Source organism: Carya illinoinensis, chromosome 3 (assembly GCF_018687715.1).
Source record: "Carya illinoinensis cultivar Pawnee chromosome 3, C.illinoinensisPawnee_v1, whole genome shotgun sequence".
In the NCBI taxonomy this organism is placed as follows: Eukaryota; Viridiplantae; Streptophyta; class Magnoliopsida; order Fagales; family Juglandaceae; genus Carya; species Carya illinoinensis.
The window spans coordinates 3,118,153-3,140,134 of record NC_056754.1 but is presented as its reverse complement, the minus strand read 5'-3'; the positions used below and the strand labels follow the sequence as shown (position 1 = coordinate 3,140,134).

The window sequence follows — 21,982 nt, the reverse complement described above, 5'->3', positions numbered from 1 at the left end:
GTGGTCAGTGACCTGGAAAGAACATATGATTAAAGTATGATTTTGGTATAAAAAAGCCTGTAATTGCAGAGGAATAAAGCATCTTTGTCCTTGGAACAATTCAGGAAGCAGAACCCAACACTGTTAAAGACCTATGCTACAAAGATATCACATTGTATCAATGCCAGATGCATTCAGAGTCCAGCCCAACAGTATGATTTTGTTTCTGTGTTGTCTAAATCAGAAATTTCCTTTTACAAAAGTGAAAAGTTCATCTGTGGATAAAGTTTTGGAGATTTACAGTGTGACATTTCAGACAAACGTTGATGACACAAAAGGGACAATCAAAAAGGGGCTTCACACCCACCATCAAAGGACTGCCTCAAGAAACTCTCCTGTTAAAAGAACTCACTAAAGCTGGGGGATAGAGATAAGAGATCATGCACAACAAACGTCAGCTTCATTTCTGTCCCTTTACTTCATTTTTCTCTTTTCGATGTATTTGAAAAGGAATCAAGCGAGTACAACATCATCATCTATATGCCAATACTACAGACACCATAACGAAATAAAGAACAGCAAAAATTCCACCATGACAATTTCACGAGGAAAATATCGTAACCATGACAATTTCGAGGAATAAAACACCTCTATTCTTTTTTCCGCTTTGGCTACTAAAATTCATTAAAAAAATTCAAAATCTAAGTAAGGACCTGATGAGCTATCCGAATCAGCGACACCCTTGTCATTGGGAGGCACCGATGACTTGAATGTGTGGCTCAAAAATGCAAGATCAAGAGGTTTTGGAATTTCTGGAGGTTGAGTACCCCGAATGAGAGCCCAATTAACACCCTCGAAGAAGGGATGTTGTTTGATCTCAGTGGCACCTCGTTTGAATCCTAATCTCTTTTGTGGGTCCTTTACAAGCAGGCCCCGGATCAAATCCTTTGTAGCGAAGCTGATAGAAGATCCCTCCTGAAATTTTAGGGGCTGACCAACAACATTGAATAGTGTTTCTCGGTTTCCATTGCCTTTAAAAGGTGTCTTCCCATGTAGCAACTCATACAGGAAAATACCAAATGTCCACCAATCAACAGCACTCCCATGACCATCTCCTCTTATTATCTCAGGTGCTAAATACTCGTGTGTCCCAACGAATGACATAGAGCGGGCGCTTGTTGGTTCTGCAATTAGTACAGGAAGTGAATCTGCACTAACCATTTTTTCACTCCTAACCTTAGTCGTTTTGGATCTGAGAAAACGTGGCCTAAAGCAAGACGGTTGCAAGCAAGAAGGCTCCACACAAACGGGTAATTTGCAGGCTGGATCAATGCATGATGGCTGAATACAGTAAGCAGATATCCTGCATGATGGCTCTATACTGGACTGAACAAGGGTGGGACTCACACAGCATATTAATGACAAATCAAAATCAGAGAGCATGATGTGGCCATCCTCCCTCACCAATACATTTTCAGGCTTTAAGTCTCTGTACACCACTCCCATCATGTGTAGATACTCGAGCGCAAGAAGCACTTCAGAAGCATAAAATCTGGAAAGCAAAACAAAAATTCAGACATCTTTTTTACATCAGCAACAAAGAAGTCATCATAAATTTAATAATATATAAACTAAAGTCCATTTGGATGGCCCAAAGGAGCTAAAAAAAATGATATTAAAAGGCACAGTTCGTTAATCTGAGCTAATATTACAAGAGCGAAACAAAACCCAGACAAAACCAATCGCATCATCCTTAATAATATGCCACAGGGGACCATAATGAGATGCAAACTAGAAGTGCAAACACCATCATCTAAGGATATTCCAGCTTTATGGAATGGGAAATAATGGAAGGACGTTAGCCAAGCCTTTCGTTTCCTTCGAGATTTAGGACTGAAAATGAATAAAGTACAAAGGAAAGGAACAAAGCGAAATAAAACAGATGGAATCTGTATGTTTAGAAAATAGAATAAAAAATAAAGAAAAGTAAATAGCAAAAGTCTTAACAAAAAGGAATGGAAAAGCGTATTTTTGCGACAGTATAGCTTTTTTAATAAGTAAATAAGATTGCGATCATGACCCACTTCTTATTTCAGTTATATTTTTTCTTCTCATTAAATGTGAGTGATTGAGATGGACAAATATAAACTTAACTTGGCCAAAAGTATGACCGAATTTATAGTAAACCAATTTGCTTTTCTCGTTTATTTATCAATTAGCAAATCCAAAGAAAAAAAAAAAAGAATTTTTTCCATAATTTTGGATTATGAGAAGAGAGCCGAATGAAAGGAGAAAACATTACGTTTTTTGTTACAAAAACGCTTTTCGATTTCTTTCCTCTATTCCATTCATCTAATATCGAATGTTAAATTCATAATCAAGTTCGGGAGGAGTTAGATCTGATGGAACATCTCTCTCTCTCTCTCTCTCTCTCCGATTTTTGTTCTCAAGTATCAAAAACTAATGCTGGGCTATAGATTTTTGTTGTAGTAATTATGTAACAGTAGTAATTAGGAGAGGTATTAGTGAAGGTTGCAACTTCTGAAAATAGCTATAGCCTATACCAGATAAATAAAGAACAAAGAAAAATTTGGAAGTCTAGTACTACAAACTAACCTCGCTGCCTGCTCCGTGAAGTGTTTGCCCGGCTGGCGTTGCCGAAGCGTGTGAAGATCCCCACCACTGCAAAACTCCATTAACAGGCAAGAAAACTTGTCGGTCTCGAAATGGGAATAAAGGGTAGGAAGGAACGGGTGGTCTAACAAACCCAATATGTCTCTTTCAGTCTGAGCTCTCACCAGCTTCTTCCTCCCAGCCAACATGCTCTTATCCATAACCTTCATCGCAAACAAACAGCCCATTCCTCTTAACTCGGCCAAATACACACTCCCGATATCCCCACGACCAAGCTTCTTCAAAAGCCTGAAATGGCCCAGCCCCAAGTCCACATCTTTAGCTTTTACCTGTTGTATTGCATCCCACCGTATATCGTTTCCTTTGTGCGGCTTCGACGGGCAAAAGCTCCGAAAGCTGGACTCATTTGCATCGAAGCTGTTACATTTGCTTACACAACTCGAACTGCTTGTGTCGCTTTCCTCGTAGTCACCCACGGGCACGGGTTCAGCATTCTTGTGAGCGTCCACGGTGCTGGCATTGCTCATATCGCTGCTAGTCACGCTAGTATCAGACCCAGAAACCGTGCTGCTACAGAGACTGATGCTAACACTGGCACCCAAACTGAGGTCTTGGAGGTTGCCAGTGAGGGATTCGGTATCATTGTTTGCACTACGATGGGGTGGTTTTTCCATGCCTGAACGAATCGGCTTTGAAAGTGTTTGATGGAAGCTTTGATCGAACTCGAACATGTTTTGGATTAAATATGACGAATGGGGAGGTCAAGTTGGGTGGGGATGAGACCGAGGCGGTCAAAGGGAGGGCGAGAGAGACGCGGGCGCGAAGAGAGCTGCGCGTAGGGACCCAAAAAGATGGGTGAAAAGGGTATTCAAATTTGAAATGAGAGCAGGGGTGAGAGGGAGAGCCCCGATGAGTGAATTGGGCTTTGAGTCCATTTCTCTCTTGCCGTCCCAGAAAATGTTACAGCTAAGAGACAAAACACAGAGAAAGAGAGAGAGAGAGAGTTCCTGTTTACGAGGACGACAAAAGCCTTTCAGATTTTCTAAACGAACATGTTATACGGACAAACCCTTCTCCGCCAGTACCGTTACTCCAGATTTTTGGATTTGTAGCTGCAATTAGGTTAGGTATCGCGTGACTTGTTGGGAATCAAATCCGTATTTGAACGGGTATTTTTTACAATTTCTGAAAATAATACGTATATTTTACAATATTAAATGTTATATGTGAGTGGATTGTAGTATTTAATGTTATATCTAAAGGGTCGGAAATAGAAAATTGTAGAAAATGCTTGCGCATCTTGGGAATGAGAATCGAGATGATTCATGAAAGCTCCGCTGTTGGGAATGGGGTGTAGTATTTGTCAGATGGTTTCGTCCAGAAGCTGTATTGTACAGTATTTGTCAGGAGTAGGCGTAAGCAGTCATGAAGTGTGGATTCCAATTCCATTGGATATTCCCTCCAAAAGAGGCCCACCTTTGGTCAATTACACATAATTTTCTGGGTACATTTTAAATTTCTGATTTTATTTATGACCTGCAATATCTACCGTTTCTATCAATCTTTATTTGTGTCTACTAGATGAGAAAATTCTATAGTTCTGCACTTGCTGGTTAGGCCAGAGTATCCATCTTATTTATGACCTGCAATTTCTCATGGCATTAATATGGCTTATAACATAATAATGCCAATGTCTGAATAAAAACTGGGCTGCAGATTGGTAGTTGATCACAATAATTTTTACCATGAATATTAGACCTAATAATATTGCTAGAATTGTCTGTTACTGTCCAAAATATTAAAGGATAAATGACGCTTTAGTGGAAATAAGCTAATGCATACTCTTGATATATGTGGCCTAAAGGCTACAAGGTGTCATCCCCAGTTGTGATTATCAATGGTGACGTTGAAGTACAATCGAATCACAACCACGAGGAAATAGCTGAAGCGGCAATGCTATAGTAAATTGCTTAGTTTCCAACAGCAACGAGAACTTACACCAGCACTGAATTACATTCCAGCGATTCAGCGAACACAGCACATATGCAGTTCATTTTCAGCACACAGCTCATGCTGTACGCTTTAGATTACAGGAACTTAATTCAAGCTGCATCATATCCAGAACAAGTACAGTTAAGACCATAAATAGAAGTGGCCTTATATGTAGGAGTAGCTCTATAGCAACACAGTAGATAGAAAATAACGATGCGGGATTGATTCCAGCAGTACACCTACAGGAGTAGCAGAATCCCAGACCTTAATAATAGCTGGTTATATAATCCTTTTGAAGTTTAGAAATAGTAAAACATAATAATAATAATTAGAATTAAAAAGAAAAGAGTTGAAAGAAAAACGAAAAGGGAACAAAGGAAGGAAGAAAAAAAAATGTGACATGCAGAGCAGCAGAAGGATAAATGATGCTTTGATGGAAACAAGCTAAGCATATTTTGGTACATGAACGTGCATGTCACCCAAAGTTTGTTCTTTCAATTCAATTTTCGATAATCAGGGATGTTCATAGAATTGCATGCGGTTTTGTGTTAAGAGATTTTCCTCTCACAAAGCAATTAGAGACTGTTTCATACTAATATTTATTCGCAGGCGTCAATTTCTCAACGGCACCACATGTTCTTGATTTTCTTTCAAGATATGACAATGCTTACTTTAAAGCCAAACATATTGCCGTTTCTTGTCTTCAAAGATTTCACATCAAACCTTGAAGTACAATTGAGGAAGAAGCACATACCGCCGCTACCTTTCAACTATAAATAGGATATCCAAATCTTGCCTTTCCCTTGATAGCATTCAAGATGAAGTTGCCAGATCAGATTGCTGCTTTCTTCCTCTTCCTAGTCTGGCATTTTATGCTATCTGCAGGTAATTACACAACACGAGCATTCATTCGCTTCTTCATTGAATTCCTCAATCCCAATATCATACTCCAAATTACTTGTGTGGTTAAATTCCTTTAAGTTGGCCTGGAGACTAGGGATCGAGTGCTTTTTTTCCCATTTCACTTTGTAATTTGCATGCCTATGCTGATGATCCAATTGAAAACATATCGCAGGCAATGCAGCTGCACATCAGGTTACATTTTATGTGCACAATAAATGCTCTTTTCCCATATGGCCTGCAACAGCATCAAATACTGGTTTCCCAGTTATAGCTGATGGCGGATTTTACCTTCCCTCAGGCCAGACACAGCGGATTTACGCCCCACTGACATGGAGTGGCCGGATTTGGGCAAGAACAGGTTGCAAATTCAATACCAATTGGACTCCTGCTTGTGAAACAGGTGACTGTGATGGACGAGTAGCCTGCAATGGACTAATAGGCACTCCCCCAGCCACACTTGTGGAAATCTCACTTGAAGGAGATGAAGGCAAGCCAAATTTTTATGATGTAAGCTTGGTTGATGGGTACAATATCCCTGTTACTGTCACAACAAGGCAAATATCGCCTAAATGTACAGTCGGAGGGTGCTTGAAAAATGTGAACAGCATGTGCCCGCAAGAGCTCCAAGTCTTGAACAAAAATGGAGTAGTGGTGGCGTGCAAAAGTGCTTGCTTGGCTTTTGATATTGACAAATTTTGTTGCCGAAATGAGTACGGAAGCCCAGAAAAATGCAAGCCCAACGTCTACTCAAAGATATTTAAAAATGCATGTCCTTCTTACTATAGTTATGCTTTTGACGCACCCCCTCCGTTGGTAAACTGCGCCTCCAGAGAGTATGTGATAACCTTTTGTCCAGCGTGGGGTGACGATCACACTTCCATATAAGGTGTGATTTGTCTGCTTGTCTAACTTAGATGATTTGAAGTAATTGCTTGTTATGTAAGGCTTTACTAGTCACCCAAAAAAAAAAAAAACATACGAATAATAATACTCTAGATTGGTGATGTGTACATTAGGATGTTAGTCTTTTCTTTTTTTCCTTTTTTTAAAGTATTTTGATAATATTTTACTATTATTTATTATTTTATTATTATTTTAACTTACTTTTCATTATTTTTTATTATTATTCACTATTATTTAATATTTTATTATTATTTTTTTATTATTATTCACAGATTATTTGAGATTACATCACTAAACCTAAAAAAAAGACCCACTTAGAAGGAAAAAAAAAATAAAACAGAGACAAATATTTTAAAGTCATTAGATAAAAGGTCCTTGAGGACCCATGTTAGGATTCATCTAAATGTTAAAAACCGTCCAAATACATTTTAAAAAAAGAATTTGTAAACTTGGAGAACAAGTCTTTTTTACCTTTATAGGTTAGGATTTGATATTATCCACTATGGTGAGTGTCACTGTCAGAAGTTCGGTCCATCCACGTTTTGGCGTGGCACCCATATGGTGGTCGAGATCGAGCCAATCACATTGGTGGCTAGGATTCCGTGGTGGTTAATTAATATAACATGAATTATTTATAAATAAATAAAATAATTCAAAGGGCTATAATGCAAAGTACCACATAGCATGCGGGACAAAGCAGGTAAAGAGTTATTCTAAATTAGATAAGAGTAAGATTCTAAATGGATGCAGTTTCGAAGCCTTGAAAGATGTTAGCAAATAAGTATTTGGACATTGGGTGGCGCCCAGCAGCTTGAAGAAAGATCAGTCATCAGACACAGCTTGTAGGAAGAGGTGAGTAGGACTCATGTTTCTGAGCATTCCAGGCCAAAGACTGAGGGAGAGAAGATGCTTTAATTGAATTTGCAAAGCCTGAATCTGGAAGCTGTCGGGAAAAAGAAGAGGACAAGGCAAACAAAGTAAGCAAAAGCAAATATAAAGGAGAAAAGAAGATAGCAGTCGAAAGAGCAGAGTCATGGTGTTCGGACTTACCCAACATGATGAGTAGGACACATGTGAGCTGTAATATAAAATATTGAACAGACTTGTTAATTTCAATAGCTAGTACAGTCTACAGACAACTAGTTGATACTATAGTACACCCAAAAAAGCATAAGAAAGAACCAAAACGAAACAAAACAAAATCTTTTTTTTCCACGAAAACAAAACTACGATGCCATCCCTGAATGTTACTTTTGCTCGCTCTCCTTTTTATCATCACACACCATGCAGATTCAGAAATCAAAATCATCTAATTTTTAAATTAAGCAAACGGAGTCATAAACACCGGCAACTAACCCCTGCACAAAAAGAAAGGGCAAGTTTAATATAATACAATAATATATGTAAGGAGCCCTTCCACAGGGTAAGACCCAGCCAGCCGAGACCTGTTTCATGAAGAGGTAAATGACGCTAATATAATTTGCTGCTTTCTTGACCTAAATCTCTAATATTGTTTTTTCTTTTATATAAATACATAGCTTATTGAGTTAATATAATCCAAGAAAGTTGATATGCACAGTGTAGGATCTGGGCCAAACTAGATATATATATATATTTCGAAAATGGACATTAATACTGCAAAGTTAGGAAATCAAATTTCAAAAAGCGGATTTTTTTAATTTAATCAAGACATGAGTTCTCATGCTCTGGTTGTAACTTGTATCAACGCAAGTCCTTTAGTTGGCTAAGCCGCGGTATGGGCACTAAACAAAAATATTCATGTGGACTTTTGGGAGCCAAGCAATAGAAAGGGCAAGTTTAATATAATATATGTATGGAGCCATTCCACTGGGCAAGACCCAGCCAACCGAGCCCTGTTTCATGAAGAAATTTGATTCATATGTTTGTGGACTGTTGGGAGCCAAGAGATATTCTGAGGATTGGAGGCTGGAGCCCCCCATCCATGACATCACAAACTTTTGATGTCAGCGTACATGTTTATGTGATCGTGGGAAAGTTCGCCGCTGCTGCTGTGGACCCCAAGACGAGCTACCAGTCAATTTTCAATCACACGGCATGAACACTGATATGCAAACTCACCCACGCCTCCTTCGTTATATAAGGGATCTAAAAGGATTCAACTTCAAGCATTCCTTCTAGAGGAGAAAAACGAGGCAGAGAAGGAAGAAGGAAAACAAACAAACATGACACCTAAAGATATGTTTGGTCATCCAGGATCCATAATAGCGAGTTTGATGTTTGTGTGGGCAATGTTTCAGCAATACTTACCTTATCAGCTCCGAAACTGCATCGAGAAGTACTCTCAAAGATTGCTGAGCTTGGTTTATCCTTACATCCAAATCAGGTTCAACGAGTTCACCGGAGAGCGTCTCATGCGGAGTGAAGCTTACTCGGCCATCGAGAACTACCTCAGCTCCAATACCTCTTCGCAGGCGAAGCGGCTGAAGGCTGACATAGTTAAGAACACAGAGTCTCTTGTTCTTAGCATGGATGACCACGAAGAGGTTGCTGACGAATTTAAAGGAGTCAAGCTATGGTGGGCTTCTGGGAAAAATATCATCAAAACACCGTCACTTTCTTTCCACCCAGTTTCGGACGAGAAGAGATTCTACAGGCTCACTTTCCATAAACGACATCGGGATCTCATTCTCCGGCCGTACCTGAATCATGTCCTGAAAGAAGGCAAGGCGATTAAAGTTAGGAACCGGCAACGAAAGCTGTACACCAACAACGGCTCGTATTGGAGCCATGTCGTGTTTGAGCACCCGGCTACGTTTCAGACGCTGGCTATGGATCCAGTGAAGAAGAAAGAGATTATCGATGACCTCATCACTTTCAGCAAAGCGGAAGAATTTTATGCAAGAGTTGGGAGGGCTTGGAAGAGAGGCTTTCTACTTTATGGTCCTCCAGGAACTGGAAAGTCTACCATGATTGCTGCCATGGCCAATCTTTTGTGCTATGATCTATACGACCTTGAATTGACCGCGGTGAAGGACAACACTGAGCTGAGGAAACTATTGATTGAAACATCAAGTAAGTCTATTATTGTGATTGAGGACATAGATTGTTCACTCGATCTCACTGGTCAAAGGAAGAAGGAAAAGGAGAAAGTGGAAGCAGAAGAAGAAAAGGATCCGAAGCCAAAAGTAGAAAAAGAAGAAAAGGATGCCAGAGGGAGCCAGGTGACTCTTTCGGGACTCCTAAATTTTATAGATGGGCTTTGGTCAGCTTGTGGTGGGGAAAGGCTGATTGTGTTCACGACTAATTTTGTGGAGAAGCTCGATCCAGCACTGATTCGGAAAGGACGGATGGATAAGCATATAGAGTTGTCCTACTGCAGGTTCGAGGCGTTCAAGGTGCTGGCTAAGAACTATCTCTATCTTGAATCTCATGACTTGTTTCCCCAAATCCGTGAGTTGTTGGAAGAAACAAACATTACTCCAGCTGATGTTGCCGAGCATTTGATGCCCAAGACAATTTCAGGGGATGCAACATTTTGCTTGGAGGGTCTGATCCAAGCTCTTGAAACGAAAAAAGAAGAAGCAAGGTTGAAAGCTGAGGAAGAAAGGCAAAAGATAGAACAATCAGCCAAGGAAGAAGCAAAGGAGCAAGATAAAATCATGACTGATGAAGGATAATGTGGAACCAATAATTCTCCCTAAATATGCCACAGAAAAGCAGCCATCAGCCCTGATAAGCCAAATAAAAATAAGCCAAACTGGAGGAGCCATCCCTGATGAAATGAGTGACGTTGGTGTATGAATTAAGAGTCCAAAGCTCCACGACTGGACAAAGAAGGTTTATTACTATATGAAAAGAAAACCTGCTACAGGCCAACCACTTTTGTGTACTACGAGTTTAATCGAATTATTGTTTTTGGTGTGCCTAAATCCAGAGTTAAGCTAATGAAAATCCTCTACATAGTTCACAAAGTTTGGAAAATTTACCTGGTTGAACATTATAAATTTTTTGTCAGCAATCTTCCATTTTGTTGGCCAAGTATCCTTGGTATGATGCAATTGGAATGACTACCCACGCTCAAGGATCGAGGTGGCTTGCATATTTCAACTTCCATCCTCAACAATGTTGAGGAAATTTAATAATTTGCACGTTGGTTGTCCTAGTCTTTAGTGAGTTTGTTTACCTAGTCATCGGAGTTTGTTTTTAACGTGGGATAGTGCCTACTTTCATGTTGCTTTCAGTTATGTATTAGCCTATTTATAGGCTGTTTGTTTATCAATGAAAATGCAGAAATTTATCCCCTGCTTTCTCTATATCCTCTGCTTCCTACTGTTATTGTGCAAAACGTTTTATTAGTTTTTGTTTATATCAAACAAATTACATCATAATTTGTCAAGTTCAGTGATTCATAAGGAATTAATTTGTAAAGCAACTCACCCATAAGACGAAATAGAATCTACCCTGAAGCATTTGACTTGAACTATAGCCATCGACCAACATCATAAATTTTAGGCTTAGATACCTTCTCAATATCGAATTTCGCTCTATTTTCATCCTTGTGCGGAGTAAGGGACGAGAATGCTAAGCTGTCCTCAAAACATTAAAAAAAATTTCCGAAGGCAGCCAGATTTTTCATATCCTTCTTCGTACATGCTAGACAGTCCTACAAACTTGAACATATTTCTCGACCCACCTACTAAACTTACATGTACATACACTGTTAAAGACGTGTCTTGTAACCATCCGCTCCGACGACGCTTCAAGTGCCTCTAAGCTAGTAAGAAGTGGTGGCTGGGTGTGTTCGTGACACTTCAATGCCAAAATCAGAATGTATTTTCTATATATAATCAAAAGAGAAAGCTCATAGAGTTCATAGAGTGATTAACCGGCCTTTATTTTTCCTTTCCTCCCCTCTTGTATCTTCTTAGTAGGAATTTTGTCCATTCAGAGTGTCATACTTAGAGCATTCCTAACGGATTATGCATATATAAAATTAAAGTCCCTTTTAAACTATTAGAGGTAAAAAGTGGCCTGCAATGGATTAGACAATATCAAATTATCTAGCTTTTACCTACAGTACTCGTAAAGATAAAGTCAAATTTCATTGTTACTATATAAAAACATTCTTAACAGATTATCTATATCCAAAATAAGGTGTCATTTTTAACTATTAGACATAAAAAACGTTTGTAACGGATTAGCCAATACCAAATTTTTTAGCTATAGTATTTGTAAAGATAAAATCAAGTTTGATTGTACAAATTGTTACTATACAAGAAGCAAATCCTATTTTATTATTTTTCTGTAACTCTCCCACTCTCCTCTTGATATTTTCTCAATGCAACTGACGTCCGTTTCTTTCCCTAGAATAGTAAAATATGATAAAATGAAATAAATTAATTAAAAAAATTAAATATTTTTTTAATTATTAATTACTCATTACTATAAAATAGATAATTAAATGTGAAAATTTAATGTGACTAGTCAAAATCAAATTCATCTCATATTATTTTATTGTTATATAATAAAAAATATTTATTCTAATATGGAGACTTATGTGAATGAAATAGTCAAAATCTAAATTCATCTTACACTCATCAAAAATGTCATTTACATACGCATAATCCATTAACAATGCTGGAGCAAATTTTTATTTTATTATTTATCTGTAACTCTCACTCTCTTCTCTTGATATTTTCTCAATGCAACTGCCATCAATTTCTTTCTCTCAAATTCTTATTTTTATTTTCACTTCTCTTCTTCCTTTCATCGTCCCACCTCGTGAAAGTGTAAAATGAACTTGGTCTACACCAGGGAAGCCACCGCACCACCCACACCTAGGAGCTTGTTTGATAGAAGAAAGTTTGATACACGAATATGATTGGATGAAAAATTTAGTAGATATGATTGTTAGATAGAAGAAAGTTTGGTAAAAAAACAAATGGTTAGATTGAAAAATGGAATACATATGGTTGTTGGGTAAAATAAAATATGGAAAAACAAAATATAGTTATATAGGAAATATAGAAATTTGATTTATAATTAAGACATTTACATAGAATTTTAGATGGATTTAATTAGATATTTGTGGTTATTAACGTTAAATGACAGTGAAAAAAATTTAATTTTTTAACCCATAATTTAATTAAAATATTATTACTAATTAACATATAATAGGTAGAATAGTAAAATATGATAAAATAAAATAAATTAATAATTAAAAAAATAAATAATTATTAATTATTAATTACTCATTACTATATTATGAATAAATAAATTATTCAATATCAAGATTTGATATAAATAGTTAAATTTATCTTATATTAGTTTATTATTATATAATAAAAAATAACTATTTAAATATGAAGACTTATATAAATAAAATAATTAAAATAAAAATTCTTTATACTGCAACTGCAATCCCTGGCAACAAGATATACTTTGTTAAGGGTTTCATATATTACTTATAAAGGATTAAAAGTTTTTTTATTTTATTATTATTTTATTTTAAGTATTTTTTTAATATCTTTAACCATTAAAAAAATTAAAAATATATAATTTTATTAATAATTATTTTGTTAATCATTAAGTAAAATAAAAAATAATAATAAATAGATAATAAGAGAGTTCTATCTAGGGCTGTGCTCCGATTCCGACGGAGTCGGAATCGGAATTTCGACTTCCGACTCCGACTTTTGTCGGAGTCAAAATCGACCTCCGATTCCAATTCCGAGAGGAATCGGAGTTCGATTCCGAACAGAATTCGGAATTCCGAATTCTGAACGGAATTCCGAATTCCGAATTCCGTTCGGAATTCGGAATTCCGATTACTGTCGGTAGTCGGATTTCCGATCGAGGTCGGAATTCCGACTTCCGACTTTGATACGTTTTTATCTTTTTTCCTTTTTTTTTTTTTTTAAATTTGTTTTTTTGTTTTAAAATTCATTTTATCCTTATTTTTAAAGCTTGAAAATTATATAATGACTTGAACACGTTAAAGCGTATAATTAATTAATGAATTAATTAATTTTCCTGGTATAATAAGTATTATGGACAATATTTTTAATCACGTTAAAACGTATAATTAATTAATAAATTAATTAATTTTCCTGGTATTGTCGAGTATTATGGACAATATTTTCAATCACGTTAAAGCGTATAATTAATTAATAAACAATGCATTTTCCTGGTATAACGAGTATTATGGACAATATTTTCAATGCAAAAGGTCAAATATATTTGAGCACGTTAGACTGCATAATTAATTATTATACATAAATCAGAAAGTCCTAAACAATTAATAATAGGAATAACAACCTATTTCAAAGTTGCAGTAAACAGTCCATAAAAATAAACATTTTGATTCAACCAAAATAAAAAACATAATTTGCACTGTGCAGCATCGTACTTGGTCATGCGAAGTACCTGAAATTAAGATAAAAAAGTATTCAATCAATAAATATAACTAAATATTGATACAGAAAATTGAACACAATAAAAGTAAAATTTAATTACCATTAATACCAATAAAGATTAAGTTAATTCTGACATCAACTTATCTTTATCCATACTCCATCATTCATCGGCAACTATACTGGGGTTCACAATTACATCTGTGAAATGATAAAAAAATATAAATTAAATAAATTTTCGAAATCATAAAAACAATTAAAATAATCAATAATAAAAAATCAAGTAAAATAAGGTTACCATCTTCAAGCCTATAGCTCTCATCATCAATGCCAATGCTATCTAGTCCAATGGGTGTATCACTAATCCAGTTCTGTGTGCAAACGAGGGCCTCCACGGTTGACGGTGACAAAGAACTCCGAAAAGCATCCAAGACTCGACCTCCAGTGCTAAACGCCGACTCAGATGCAACCGTCGTAATAGGAATGGCTAGCACATCTCGGGCAATACGGGAAAGGATAGGATACTTGATGGAATTAGCCTTCCACCAAATGCATATCTCAAATGCAGGACTAGGTGCCTCGACCTCTTCCATAAAATACCGTTCAACCTCTGAAGTACACCCCATAATATTCTTCGATGCAACCAGCTGATGATACTCGTTCATGATGTCGTAATTCCTACGGCGTCGAGGCAATGTGTCAGTCGGGCTAAAGTCATCAGAGGGAGGTGTCGGAGTCACGTGTGAGGTACCCGCTGAAGATGAAGGCTGTCCACTATTTTTGTAGTGGTTGTACAAGTCATCGAGATCAGTTTTTAGCGCTGTAATAAACCATGCAGCCTTCATTGCCCCGAGGACGGAATTTGCCCAATATTCTATCACGGCCAACTTGATTAGGGGGTCAAGGATCACAGCTACAAAGAGTAATCTATTTATCTTCTCTATTTGCCCCCAATATTTATTATATTTGGACAACATCCTCTGAGCCATACCAGATAACAGTCCGCTAGGGTCATCGCAACCATCTTCCAAGTGGTGGTGTAGTGTCGAGATCTGACTGAACCACAAGTTTGCAGTCGTGTATGCGGATCCAGATATTTTCATTGTAATATCATAAAAAATATGCAAAAATGTGACAAAGAATCCTACACTCGTCCAATCATGTGTGTCCGGCGGACCGAGCCCCTTTCCTGCAGGCTCCAGCAAAGCATACCGCAGACCCCCATCTTCCACCTCCATCCGCTCAAACACTTTTTGGTACCTCTGTGCCACATCCAACATCATGTATGTAGAGTTCCATCGAGTGGGAACGTCCAAGCACAGCGTCCGAGAATGTTTTATCCCAAGTTGTTCTTCTATTGCCCTGAATTTTTTCAGCCTTTGCGGGGAAGCCCTCACATACCGCACAATGTTGCGGACTTTTGTAATGGAATCGTTAACCTCTTTTAACCCCTCAGTCACAATCAGGTTGATTATGTGAGCACAACAACGAACATGGATAAACTCATGGTCCCGGATGACATCATCTCTCACTCTCATATTCCGCTTGAACCATTCAATTGCAGTATCATTAGCACTGGCATTGTCAACTGTAATGCATAAAACCTTCTGTATTCCCCAATCTTTTAAGCAATCATCCATCGCTGCCCCAATTGATGCACCCTTATGATCAATTATTTCTTTGAATCCAATAATCCGTTTTTTTAAAGTCCATGAACTGTCTATGTAGTGTGCTGTAATACACATGTATGAAACATTCTGTATAGACGTCCATGTGTCAGTCGTAAATGAGACTCTCTGGCCAGTCGTCACAAACATCTTTCTCATCTCAGCCTTCTCTTTCAGATGCCTTTTCATACAATCTCGCATCACTGTATACCGTGACGGCATTGGGAATCGTGGCTCAATAAGCTTGATAAACGATCGGAACCCTGTTTTCTCAATTGTAGTAAAAGGCATCTCATCTTTGATGATCATCTCGGCAAGCGCCTCTCTCAACATCTTCTCACTATATTGAGGGATGACCATTTTCCTGGCTTGCGTACCATCAGTTGCAGTAGAAGCTTCATAACTTAGCGTTGTCTGATCTCGGGCCGCCAATCCTTTCGCTATCTTATACCTCTGGCAACTATTTAGATGTGATATCAAGCCAGCAGTGCCTTGTTTCTTTGAATGACATGCAACTTCTGTGCCACAATGGCTGCAAGCTGCGTGCGGCTCCGAGGGATCACCGTCAACCTTTGTGAAATGTTCCCACGTCCACGACCTTTTTTTATTTGATCGTGGACGTGGTGGTCTGGTCCTCGTGGATGAAGGTGGTGGTACATTCGGCTCATCCCCAAGCCCCATCTCCTCCTCATCATTAAATGTATCCTCATCTTCTATGTTTACCGGGAGTGGGAATCGACTACTTGCACATGAAGTTTGTGTTCTGGAAGTGGGTCTGGATCTCGGTGCTGGGGACGGAATTGTGGCATCCTGATCTTGTTCTGGCATCCCATATGGTTCTTCCTCCATAGCTTGAAATCTGACACATTTAGTTAGATATACATAATTAGTCATTCATGGTGAATCACTGAATCATATAATAAATGGATGGCAATACAGCTAAATGAATATGTTACCCACCATCACTGTTTTCAATCAAATCTATTTTTTTACCAATCACATCACATTGGTGCAAAAATTAATGCACAATTATGCTTGCAACTATATTTATTTATATATATATATATATATATATATATATATATATATATATATATATATATATATAATATATGTATAGAAAATAGAGAGATTTGAAGATGCGTCACTGCTTACCTAAGATGTCACAATTCCAAAGTTGCTCTTTTTGGTTAGGAAAATGTATGATTGCCGTTCAATGTGTTTACAGCAATGTTCTAAATTTGGTTGAGATGATAATTTCGATTTAAGTATTGAAATGGAATATTTGGTATCAGTGTATTTTGTGAAATTTTCTAGATTAATTATATATTATTTATAAATATTTATATATATATATATAAACTAATAACTAATAGAATAAATATATATATATATATATATGTACGTGCGTATCATGTATATATGTATATATATATGGAAGAATTGAAGATTTATAAAATGAATATGTATTGAGAAAGTCACAAACTTGAGTTGAGACACTAAAAGAATAGAGAAATTATTAAAAATAATGATATTTAAAAAAAAAGAATAATAAAACATATTTAAAGTTACAAAAGAATTAAAATTCTATAAATACATGTTATATTTTAGAATTAATCAAATACATCTGGATTTAAAATTTATAAAAATATCATCCAAGCATAAAAAATTACAAAAACAATCCTAAAGAAAATAGGAACCAAAATGCCAATTCTGGCCAAAACAATTGAAATTGGACCAGAATAGCCAAAACATACTAGAATTTGGAATGAAGTAGTGTACTAGATACGACACTAGAACCATCTCATCTGGCTCTAAGTGCTTTTTCAACAATGGCAATGGGAATTCAAGTTCCTCGCTTAATCAGCACAAAGGATCACTGCCCATAGTTCACAACACACACGAAGCACACAGTTTTTCCAACGGTAACAGCAGTAGCAATGGCCTGTCATCAACTTACCATTCACTGTTTAGTGATGGTAAGGAGTCAGATTGCTTGGGTCAGCAGAGAGAGAGCATGCAGGTGAACAGGGTTGCACATGGGGCACATACCAACGGTAAGAAAAGCTACGATTGAATGGAGGTGTGGTTGCCTATAACAGCCCTCCATCCCATAGGGAGGTTGAGATAAGGGGTTGGGAGGAAATTTAGAAAGTCTGGTTTCTCCTTGGTTCATTTCGTGTATGAGCCCCAGATGTCATGCTTATGGAGGTGTTGATTCTGGCATACATCAGATTGAAAATCATAAGTTTATTCTCAATTTTTTTCTTGCAAAATACTTGTCAAAAATTTTTTTTTTCTTGCAAATAGACAGCCAATCCGGATCAGAGCTTATAGTCTGCATCATTAGCAAACTAAATCGAAAAATAAATATTTTGGCATCAAATAAATTCTTTCCCGAAGCTTTTAGATTTTTCTTTGAAGAAAAGAAAACACTCAATAGACATATAAAAGAATTTGATGAAAGTAAATTTATAAAGTGGTATAGTTTTAAGTAAATCTATTAAATTTATTTTGCTACATGAAAAATAAGTGGTGTACTTCTTTTGCTACATGAAAAAAGAAATACGTAGTGGGCACTGGGCAACGAGACTCTCATTGTGACATTTTCACAAACAGGTGGAGTTCTATAACTATCACACTTGTACGTAGTGGCCGATCGAGTACGTACCCACCGGGCCACCAAGTTACCAACGCAGACCACCTCTATTAATCTTATGAGATCTATACTCTAGTCAATATCTAGTAGAGAATATGAGTTAGGCATGATCGTTACTCTAGTCACCGATTGGGAAAATATACCTGGATTTGGCACTGCGGTCGTGCGGCGATGCTACCTTTGGCAGTCTACGGCCGACGTAGGTCCGTCAGGGGCTGCGGCGTGCGGCGTGAGAGCAACGAGCTACGGAGGTCTCAACTGTCAAGGTGAGACCGTGAGACTTGGTCACTTGAGAGCACTGAGAGTAAAGAACCCTGTGTTCTTTAGTTCTTGCAGTGATGGCAGTCGGGAAGAACTAGGGGCGAAGAACGGTGCCGTGATTCAAAACGGCATCGTTCCCATTTAAATGGAACGACGCCGTTTCAGTCAATAAGGGTGCAAAACGACGTCGTTTTGCACCTGGATATTTTTTTTAAAAAAATAAGTCGGAATTCGGAATCGGAAGTCGGAACCAAAACGGTCACCGAATCCGATTCCGACTTCCGACTCGGAATCGGAATTACTCCGATTCCGATTCCGAGTTCCGAAACTTCCGACTCCGCCGGAGTCGGAATCGGAGCGGAACCGGACGGAATCGGAGGTTTCGGAATTTTGCACACCCCTAGTTCTATCCCTATTATTTTCGTTTGTCCGGATCACCCACTCGAATTATAAGTCGGCGCATTTAATGCCGTTTGATATTTTGCATGTGGCTCAGGCTCAGCGTCTGTTTGACCGGTACTTTCTTCTTGGGATCTCGGGCCAGGATGGGTACGCTCTGCCCTTGGGCCCTATGGTCTTACAGACACAAGCCCTGTTCTTGAATCAAATCCAATCTGACGTCCGTTTTCCCTTCGAAAAAGTTCAGAGAGTCAGTTTCTTGGCCCTGGCCGACTACAAATCATAAATTACTATGGAGTAATTGGAAGTGGACTTTCTACGAGCAGCTAACCAGCAAATATCAACCCACTAACTAATTTCATCACAAACATAGCACAAAATAGTAACAGAAAACTTGGACAGTAAACAACCGAGCGATGAAGGCATAAATGGACTGTTAGGGTGGAGACGGCCCAAATACTATTAACTCGCTTTTGTAGTTAGCAATCGATCACCTCTGTTAAAGGACCATCAAATGTGTAAACAGCCTATGTAAAGGCTTCAGGCCCACATATGAGCAAAGATACATATTATTTTAGAGAACAATTAATTAAATTTATAAAGGAAAAATTATCCTCCACACTTTAAAGCAAAAGGCTATCTATATTTTAAAAAATTTTACAAAAAATTCACTTGTCAACTATTAATATGTTGAAAATTATAAAATTTTAAATTTTATTTTTTAATTTTGAAAAAAAAGGTCTTATAAGTAAAATTATAAATATATATAATAATACTCATATATAAAATACTCCAAATTTTATTAAAAAAAAAAAAACTCTAAACATAAGCTCACACACCATACAACATATATTTTTTTTCCTTTCACCAAATGTTTGGTATATGAACAATGAATAGAAAAATTCAATTAGTTTAAGAAGAATAAACTCAAAAATAATTTTAAAAAATAAAATTATATATCCTAATTCTTTGCCACGATTTGAAGTTATAATATTCAAGTACCAGTCAGTGATCATGTTAATAAAATTAATAATCCGTATCCACGACCATTAATCAAGGGGTCGAGGAGGATTCCAATTCCTTAATTTGTTTCATTCCTTCTTCATTTACGTTCATCTTCCGATGATTTTCTAGGCTAGAACACTGACATCATGATCATCCTAATGCATGATGGCAAAGGGAATCGAGCGCGTGAAGCACGTGCTTCTAAACATATCAATATCGTATAGATTGGTTGAAGTATGTGTAAACCATGCAAGATCCCCCGTGTGGATCTTTAATGTTTTCCGGCAATAAATGTTAGTGAAATACATAATAACGTAATAAAAATTACAACAAAAATAATATTCAAACGATACTAGTTTGGCTGAGGTACGGAAATCTCGTTCTCTTTAAAGAAATTTAAGCCTTCTGCAGTATACAAAATCTCAAATTAATCTGTGCAGTAAAACTTCTCTTGACTTGGCTCCTTCAAGATACAATAGCTCAACTGATCGTCGTATAGTTTTAACCAACTCTGCACAAGTGGTTGAACCCAAATCTCTACTCAAAAAACATCTCTCTATTGTCTGGAAAAATTCTAAAAAAATATACATACAATTTTCCTTTCTTTTTTTTTTCTCAAAATAAGCAGTACACAGCTTTCATCAAAAACAAGAAATAACTTCACTCGTAAAACAAAACCCTTATCTGGACGCCAACCTCAATTTTTTAAGGTATATCTTTTCTCACTCGTAAAATCAAAATAACAAAATAAACAAACATATATATAATCTATTGCACAAAAAACCGATCCTTAAAATAAACGGGAAAAACAATATAAGAGAAATAAAGAGACAACGTAAACAACCCCATAAAGCCAACATTAACAACTTAAAGAGCTAAACGGCTACTTTTTTATGCCCATTAAAACACAACGGTTGAAGATACTGACTTAGCACTTGAACTTCAAGTCTTGAAGGCTGCCACTAAAATAAAACTCGAGATAAGATATAGTATTTTTTTTCTAGTTTATGATCTTAGGGCTTTAATTAATTAGTAAGTAGCATTAATCTGTTATTAATATTATATTATGAAGTAATGGAAATCTTTTGTAGCGTTGATCGATCATACATATATGAATGTAGTTTTAGTCAAAAATTTGAAACTTAGAAAAACGAGGGCTAAAATGCAGGGTCTATCATATAGCTAACGACTTCACGTTGAATTTAATGTCTTTGTACGTAATCGATTACTCTTACTAAAATTACTGATGTGCTTTACATTGATTAGCCGCAAACCGCAGATAGCGTAGGCGCTGTACTCCATTTCTTGCCCACGAATTATTTAAGGAATTGATCAGTACGTAGTTGAATTTTTTGAAAGTGTCACTCATAATTAATTCGACTATATATAAATATATATGTATATATATATATATATATCTAAGTTGACAATATGGGCGTAGATTTCATTGTTGTTGTTAATCTTGGACATATCTAAATCCCATTATTAAAAATTAATGCTAGCTATGGGATTAGCTTCCCATTAATTCAACTACCTAGTTAAGTTGAAACTAGGGGTGCATTTTATAAAACTTTTTAAAATTAATACAATATGTCTGGCCTATGTTTGGTTATACCTCATGAGGAGAAGTCTTAGGATTCCAATGCTTGTTTTTTTTCAGGAAATTAATCTGTTAATCTCAGTGTTTTTTCCTTAATTTCCTTTTACATGTGTAACATGAGAGAGGTATATAGTTGTGTTTAGGCTATTTAAAAAAAAAAAAAAAAACTTAAAAAAAAAAAAAAAAATTAGTTGTGTTTAGTCTTGAAGGCTGCCACTAAAAGACCCAAACTCTCTCCAACGGTAAAAGAAAAGATACTATAATTAATAAAAAACACCAACAATAAGCACCTGGCTCAAAGTCAATGATTTTCTACTTTCTGAATAAACAGTGTTTACTTATATTCAGAGAATAATATTAATCCACCGTTAATATGATCTTCAAGATCAAAAGTTGCATGCGTGACAAGACAAAAATTAAGCTTTTCAATTTTCCTTTTCTGCATACCATGATGCTAGCTGTCTATCATTATTAATGAAAAGATCAATTTTTTTTAAAGTTGTATCACCATTAATTACATCATTAATTATCTCATGAACTAGCTACTAATATTTGGTTAATGTTTAATCCTTAAGTTCTTATCTGA

General features: G+C 36.6%; 3 protein-coding genes and 1 long non-coding RNA gene across 4 annotated transcripts; 2 read left to right on the top strand and 2 right to left on the bottom strand.

The window, feature by feature from the left end:
• Positions 1 to 417: 417 nt before the first annotated feature.
• Positions 418 to 3,667, bottom strand: LOC122302504 (serine/threonine-protein kinase D6PKL2-like). Its single transcript, XM_043113799.1, has 2 exons — positions 2,596 to 3,667; positions 418 to 1,531 (listed from the first exon to the last, which is right to left on the bottom strand). Exons 1-2 carry the CDS (start codon positions 3,342 to 3,344, stop codon positions 664 to 666), a joined length of 1,617 nt encoding a protein of 538 aa, XP_042969733.1. The 5' UTR covers positions 3,345 to 3,667; the 3' UTR covers positions 418 to 663.
• A 1,632-nt stretch (positions 3,668 to 5,299) lies between these two features.
• LOC122302506 (thaumatin-like protein) lies at positions 5,300 to 6,536 on the top strand. The gene is made up of 2 exons (XM_043113801.1): positions 5,300 to 5,490; positions 5,681 to 6,536. The coding sequence occupies exons 1-2, from the start codon at positions 5,424 to 5,426 to the stop codon at positions 6,391 to 6,393; spliced, it is 780 nt and encodes a 259-aa protein (XP_042969735.1). The 5' UTR covers positions 5,300 to 5,423; the 3' UTR covers positions 6,394 to 6,536.
• A 481-nt stretch (positions 6,537 to 7,017) lies between these two features.
• LOC122302507 lies at positions 7,018 to 10,525 on the bottom strand. The gene is made up of 2 exons (XR_006240475.1): positions 10,380 to 10,525; positions 7,018 to 7,489 (listed from the first exon to the last, which is right to left on the bottom strand). It is a non-coding gene; the product is annotated as an uncharacterized LOC122302507 (long non-coding RNA).
• LOC122302505 (AAA-ATPase ASD, mitochondrial-like) lies at positions 8,102 to 10,706 on the top strand. Its single transcript, XM_043113800.1, has one exon. It carries the CDS (start codon positions 8,616 to 8,618, stop codon positions 10,068 to 10,070), a length of 1,455 nt encoding a protein of 484 aa, XP_042969734.1. The 5' UTR covers positions 8,102 to 8,615; the 3' UTR covers positions 10,071 to 10,706.
• Positions 10,707 to 21,982: the final 11,276 nt, after the last annotated feature.

What these genes read in the sequence shown, in the direction of transcription:
- LOC122302505 (XM_043113800.1), top strand. Translation starts at nt 8,616, where the DNA reads ATGACACCTAAAGATATGTTTGGTCATCCAGGATCCATAATAGCGAGT.
- LOC122302506 (XM_043113801.1), top strand. Translation starts at nt 5,424, where the DNA reads ATGAAGTTGCCAGATCAGATTGCTGCTTTCTTCCTCTTCCTAGTCTGG. An exon ending in GCATTTTATGCTATCTGCAG is followed by an intron (nt 5,491 to 5,680) that starts GTAATTACACAA and finishes AACATATCGCAG; the next exon opens with GCAATGCAGCTGCACATCAG.
- LOC122302504 (XM_043113799.1), bottom strand. Translation starts at nt 3,344, where the DNA reads ATGTTCGAGTTCGATCAAAGCTTCCATCAAACACTTTCAAAGCCGATT. An exon ending in TTCACGGAGCAGGCAGCGAG is followed by an intron (nt 1,532 to 2,595) that starts GTTAGTTTGTAG and finishes TTTGCTTTCCAG; the next exon opens with ATTTTATGCTTCTGAAGTGC.